The 6,502-nt window shown below is 39.7% G+C and overlaps 2 protein-coding genes across 4 annotated transcripts; both read right to left on the bottom strand.

Moving 5' to 3' along the window:
* Positions 1-1,139: 1,139 nt before the first annotated feature.
* On the bottom strand, positions 1,140-3,133 carry LOC123963415 (cytochrome c oxidase assembly factor 4 homolog, mitochondrial). Of its 3 annotated transcripts, none has more exons than XM_046040260.1 (2): positions 2,994-3,133; positions 1,140-1,841 (listed from the first exon to the last, which is right to left on the bottom strand). In XM_046040260.1, the coding sequence occupies exon 2, from the start codon at positions 1,803-1,805 to the stop codon at positions 1,551-1,553; it is 255 nt and encodes an 84-aa protein (XP_045896216.1). In that variant the 5' UTR covers positions 1,806-1,841; positions 2,994-3,133; the 3' UTR covers positions 1,140-1,550. The 3 variants fall into 3 exon arrangements, with proteins under 3 accessions (XP_045896216.1, XP_045896217.1, XP_045896219.1); XM_046040261.1 differs by having other exon boundaries at positions 1,140-1,838; XM_046040263.1 differs by lacking the exon at positions 2,994-3,133 and adding an exon at positions 2,740-2,869.
* An 808-nt stretch (positions 3,134-3,941) lies between these two features.
* Positions 3,942-6,502, bottom strand: LOC123963750 (olfactory receptor 24-like). Its single transcript, XM_046040793.1, has 2 exons — positions 6,423-6,502; positions 3,942-4,971 (listed from the first exon to the last, which is right to left on the bottom strand). The coding sequence occupies exons 1-2, from the start codon at positions 6,500-6,502 to the stop codon at positions 3,942-3,944; spliced, it is 1,110 nt and encodes a 369-aa protein (XP_045896749.1).

The raw sequence follows: 6,502 nt of genomic DNA, 5'->3' as shown, positions 1-6,502 counted from the left end.
CAGACGTGACAGAGTCTGGAGACGCCGTGGAGAACGTTATGCTGCCCGCAACATCCTCCAGCATGACCGGTTTGGCGGTGGGTCAGTAATGGTGTGGGTTGGCATTTCTTTGGGGGGGCCGCACAGCCCTCCATGTGCTCGCCAGAGGTAGCCTGACTGCCATTAGGTACTGAGATGAGTTCCTCAGACCCCTTGTGAGACCATATGCTGGTGCGGTTGGCCCTGGGTTCCTCCTAATGCAAGACAATGCCAGACCTCATGTGGCTGGAGTGTGTCAGCAGTTCCTGCAAGAGGAAGGCATTGATGCTATGGACTGACCCGCCCGTTCCCCAGACCTGAATCCAATTGAGCACATATGGGACATCATGTCTCGCTCCATCCACCAACGCCACGTTGCACCACAGACTGTCCGGGAGTTGGCGGATGCTTTAGTCCAGGTCTGGGAGGAGATCCCTCAGGAGACCATCCGCCACCTCATCAGGAGCATGCCCAGGCATTGTAGGGAGGTCATACAGGCACATGGAGGCCACACACACTACTGAGCCTCCTTTTGTTTTAAGGACATTACATCAAAGTTGGATCGGCCTGTAGTGTGGTTTTCCACTTTGATTTTGAGTGTGACTCCAAATCCAGACCTCTGTGGGTTGATAAATTTGATTTCCATTGATTTGTGTGATTTTGTCAGCACATTCAACTATGTAAAGAAATGAATATTTAATGAGATTTCATTCAGATCTAGGATGTGTTATTTTAGTGTTCCCTTTATTTTTTTTTGAGCAGTGTACATGACTTTATCTGTTATCTGCTGCTGTTTAAAGTAGTGTAAGATCTGAATCATGGATTAAATATTTCTCATTAATGCAGTAAAGCCCCATAACACAAACTGCTACTGTTAAGCTATGTTTACTAGATTTGTTTTACTAAATTTAGATTAATTATTTTATATTTATGAACCATTTATTTTCTCACTAGATTAAAATGAATTTCTAGCCAAAACACTAATGTTACATAACTTGCAATGTATTTTAATCACCACTTCACGTGGAAGAAAATATGAATCCTTTTAGTCCTATTTGGAACATAGGGCAGAGGTGCACACCAGCCTCTTGTGGTTGAAATGAGTATTATAACAACAAACATTTAAAAAACAGTTTTTTTTTCTCCACTTGTTCTCAAGTTATAAACACAGAAGAGAAAACCATTTACATCAGACTTAATTAAAATCCCAGTGCTCTCTGGTGGACAAACTATTTAATAAAGACACTGTTTCTAAATTACTTCATATCCAATCTTGTCTTTAGCCATCCTGTAGTCCAATTTCTTGTTACTAATCAGCCAAAAAATTACAGATACGAAATGTCTGCTAGAAGGATCTACTGGCCGATAAATCACATTTATCAGTTGGGATCTCCAACATACACTTGAAAGTCCATGAGAGGATTTTTTTGTATCTGCTACTTGATATTTTCATTACAAATATTTAAATTAGCTGCAGTCTTTCCAACTCAAGAAGGTCCTTAACATGGTGGTGTGGGAGAGGGTAGATGAGTTCAGCTGGGGACAGACTCAGTGGAGGTTGACTGCTGCCTCATTTGCTGTTCTTTCCGGGATTTTTGGAAATTCATCATGCAGTCTTTAAAAGTCTGAACCTGGCTCTGGCATGCTCGCCAGTCCTGGTGTTCAGCCATGCACTCCTGCACAGCGTAGTGGAGCTCGGCACAGCCAGTGTGGGATATCATCCGTTCAACAGGGTCATCCTCATCCTCATCTTTCCGGCTGCGGTCGTGGGGTGAAGGGGACGCCATCCTGTTTCAGTGCACGTTGCTGACTCAGTGGGTCTGCTGAGGACAACACATGATGTTTATTAATAAACGAGTACTAACCATTTTAGGAACAACCACAGAACATCATAGCTGTTTCTCCAACATGCCTTGGCTCTTCAGGCCTCTTAGCAGGGAAATGTATATTTAAATCTCCGTCTGTAAAATCTGTAGTAATATATCTCTCTTTAAATGGGAGTTTTGGACTCCATCTTACATTTACATTTATTCATTTAGCTGACGCACGCCTCTGGAGCAACAAAGGGTTAAGTGTCTTGCTCAGGGACACAATGGTGGATGGGTCACAGTGGGGAATTGAGCCCGTGTTAATAATATTTACATGAGTCTTTATGGTGTTGTCAATATATCCTGTCTGGTAAATTTACTCTGTGTGTATATTTTTAGATAAAATATCTATATAAAATATACACACATATAAATAAAATGTATATCAGAAAATGCTTTTGTGTAAAACCATTAATTGTTTTTTTCTCTCTCTCTCTCTCTCACACACATACATATATATAAATGATTGTACTGTGGTTGACGTTTCCTTATTTGTTCATTTCTCTGCAAATTCCACAACATAGGTTACCTTATGCCCTGTATGTAAGCACAAAGGAACTTGTATTTGAAACAATAGACACAGTTCTTTTACAGATTAAGATTTTACATACCATAACAAATAATGTGGAAATGTGAGCAGTTAAAATGAGCTCCACCTGGGCCAGTTGTTACATTTAAGTGCTTGCATGTTAATGTATAACCAAATATTGCACTCTGAAAGGGGGCATTTACATTTGATAATTTAACGTTACACTTTGCTGATAATGTTTCTTAACTTTGACTTGAGTGTGATTTTGAAACCAGGACTTTTACTTGTACTGACTTGTTTTTAAATTGTATTATTGCTACTTACATTTAAGTGCGGTAACGTTAACGTTAGATATTGAGAGGATACTCTCTACAGAAAACTTCCGCGAGTTCCAGCAATGAAGTTGGCAACCGAGGTCATCAAGTCGCGTGTGTTAGGCAGACAGAAACAGCGCACGCACCCTAACTTCAATGTCACCGAGTGTTACATCGCTGACATTATCGACAATGGGCCTAGCTAACACAACAGGTGAGAACGAGGAAGAGTAATGTGAATACATTACTCTTCCTCGTTCTCACCTGTTAATTCTGTCTTGGCCAATCGTCCGTAGAGACACTGGAATTAAGTTCCCATCACCTGCATAACTCCGGCCGCTTTTCATAACCAGCCGCTGTAGGTCTTCCGCGGAGGACACATTTGAGCGCAGGACCAAAGTGTAGCCGTGAAATAGTTCCGTCGATGACTATAAGTTCCGCTGCATATCAAGGACACCACTGACATTAAAAACTGTGGTGGAATGTAACTAAGTACATTTTCTCAAGTACTGAGTACCTGCTTCAAAACATTATCTATTTCATATATTTCACCACTTTGTGGTGTAATGTAGCCTTGGAGCCAGCTTAGCTAAACTTAAAAATGTACTACTACTACTACTACTACTACTACTACTAATATATTAATAATATTATATAATATATTCATATTTTATTTATTATGACTTAACAGTGTGCTGAATTAAAAGCTTTACAAGTACTTCAGGTAAACACAATGAGACCTTCTGTTTTATCAGACAATTTATCAGGGATGTAAATGTGACATACAGGAAAATACAGAGTGTTTTGGGTAACAGATAAGGGACAGAACAGTTAAATGTACAAATATTAAATTATATTTAAATACAGCAAACCAAGTATATTTGATGTATAAATACTTGTAAGTAATATAGGGTTATGAAATAATAAGGACACGTATCTTACTTGTTTCATTTGATGAGTGTTTTTTAGGCTAATGGTAGAACATCACATGAATATAAATATTAAGAAAAAACATATTCAATATTAAATAAAATGACACTGCTAATGTGTGGAAACCTGGCTGTTTTTAAATGCTGATGAATCAGACAAAAATTCCATCTCTTCTATGTTCACAGTGACGGGTAAGTAAAATAAATTCTCACCACACACAGTTTTAATTGTTTCCTGAGAGTATTACAGTCACAGATTGCTTTTAGATGGAAGAGAAAGTTGTCAAGGCCGTGTTTTCATTCTCTGGACCAGTGACAGGGCTCTTGTTTTTATCTCTTTGGTTTTCCAAGAATATACAATAGGATTGATGCAGGGTGGGATGCAAGAGGCTAGTGACAGACTCATCACACGCTGGTCTGGGTCAATGGATCGCACATAGAGCCCTACTAAGAAAATGCTGAATGTAGGAATATAAAATACAGCAACAAGGACTAGGTGCTCAATGCAAGTGGAAAAAGCCTTTATGCTACTGCTTACTGATTTCATCCTCGACACAGTCGTCAGGATGCTGGCATAAGACAGAACAATGAAGGTGAATGGGGTCAGCAGATTCACCATACTAGACGTTGAAGCCACAGACCACTGCAATGTGTAATCATTACAGGCAAGTCTAAATACAGGTGCATAGTCACAGAAGTAGCTGAACACTCTGACAGAATTACAAAAAGACAGTTGAGTCATGATCACCGTGCTATATGCCACTCTTCCCAGACTGTAAACCCAAGTCATGCCGACGATACAAGACATGCTCCGCATTGTGTTGATTGACTTCTGATGCAGAGGGAAACAGATTGCAATCAACCTGTCATAGGCAAGTATAGCGAGTGCATATGACTCCAGAGATGAAAAAGAATAGTAGACATACATTTGTAATAGACACAGGTTGAATGGAACAAAGTTGTCCTTAAAGACAAATGTCTTAATCATGCTAGGAATAGTGGTTGTGTTTAAGATGACATCAATTACTGCGAGGTTGACAACAGCCAGGAACTTTGGAGTGTGTAAGCAGTGGTCACGGGCAATGATGTACATCAATAAAATATTGAACACTAGTGTAAACACATAAACAAATGCTAGAAAGATCATGTAGACACTGATGTGGGGAAATGTCTCAAAGCCGATTATATAAAAACCTGGAGGATGAATGATGACAGAGTCGTTTAAAACCATCCTGAGATGAAATGTAGTCAAATTCCACAGGCTGCGTGCTGGAGGACGTCCTCTGGTCCACGGTGCATAAAAGCTCTCTAGTCTAAAAAGGAGGAAAAACAGTACATCTTATTGCTTATCACGCTATTCGCACCAATCACATACTTCAAATGAACACGTTTACAGTTAACATTACACTTAATAATGTATTATCATTAAGTCAAGCAGGTGACAGAACACACTGCAAGTGTGGCTCACCTGTTCTATTACACAATGTGACACCATCTGATGCAGACTCTTGAAAGCAGCAGCCACTGAATGTCTGCATGTCTGACCTGCATACAGAGGGAAATATGTCTTCATTTATCCCCAGAGATAACATGCAGTCTTCTAATTAAGAATAATATTGATAAACAATGAAGTAATGAGCAGTGCCATATAACTAAAATTACAGGTTTATCCATGGATAGTGGCGTATTGTCTTCTAACTTATCTTGTAGGCAAAACAAACATGTAATTATTGTTTTTGTGATTGTAAGCACCTCATCAGGCTTTATCTCAAGAGCAGGAAAACATTATTACATAATGTATTATGTAAGTTGTATTCTTGTCTTTACAAATATTTAAGCAGGGCTTTATTTCCATCAGACACAATTAGTAACTTAGATTGTTGTCTGCTCTTGAGTCCATGTGTGATGAGAACCGTCAATCGATGTGAGTGATAATCGATTGTGCCCTTTAAGAAGGAATTAATGAAAAAATATATATTAAATATAATATAGTTATTGGTTTGGTGTTGACATGATGTCAGGACCACGGACAGAGAATTGATTTAACTATCCTTGCTAGGAGGCCATTTTCAGTGAGACAGACAGCAGTCAAATGTGGATTTACCCTTGATATAACATTGTCACCATTTTAGGAGAATGTGTAAATGTTTTGTATTGAAAGATAGATGTAGATGGAACTGACTGGCTGAGACACTTGAATGGGCTTTTGAGTCAGAGACCTGGTCAGAAACCCTTTGACCATTCAGGTCTCTCAATTGTCTTGATGTAAACCAGAGATGGTGTTTCTAAACCTAATGTCTTGTGGCTGAAGTTTGTTTGACAGACCCAGAGATGAGGCAAGAGTCCAAGTTCAAAATGCAGAGTAGTTTTATTTCATTTTCATTTGTTTTTTGGGTCTATGTGTGTGATTTACGCTCTGCAAAGAGAGTAAAAATTATTAACATTAAATCAAATAACCTCTTGTTAGACAGATCTATTATTCTACCTGCAGCTGCTAAATATCTCGACCTTAAAGGTTGACCCGGAGATCCTCATCCATCCGACAAAATGCAAGTGGAAGGAACCACAGTAGCTTTCCATATCTCACCTGAGCCAGCAGAAGACCTGCCAACAACTTCTAAAGAATGCATTCACTGCTAATGAACTTAGTTTGAGGGATCATTCCTGTCAAGCTACTGCACTACAGTTACGTTACCCTCAGCCTCGCCTCAGATCTCAGATCAACAGAGTTCAGCCACTTGTTCCCATACCACCCGATCGTCACCTCCCCATTCCCATTGAACCTGTGCGCACTGGCCCTCCAGGAGCCCCACCGGGAGTCTGCACAGTCTTTGGACGGGCCAT

The sequence above is a fragment of the Micropterus dolomieu genome, linkage group LG23 (assembly GCF_021292245.1).
Source record: "Micropterus dolomieu isolate WLL.071019.BEF.003 ecotype Adirondacks linkage group LG23, ASM2129224v1, whole genome shotgun sequence".
Lineage (NCBI taxonomy): Eukaryota > Metazoa > Chordata > Actinopteri > Centrarchiformes > Centrarchidae > Micropterus > Micropterus dolomieu.
The sequence above is the reverse complement of the archived record's forward strand: the minus strand, read 5'-3'. Positions and strand labels throughout refer to the sequence as shown.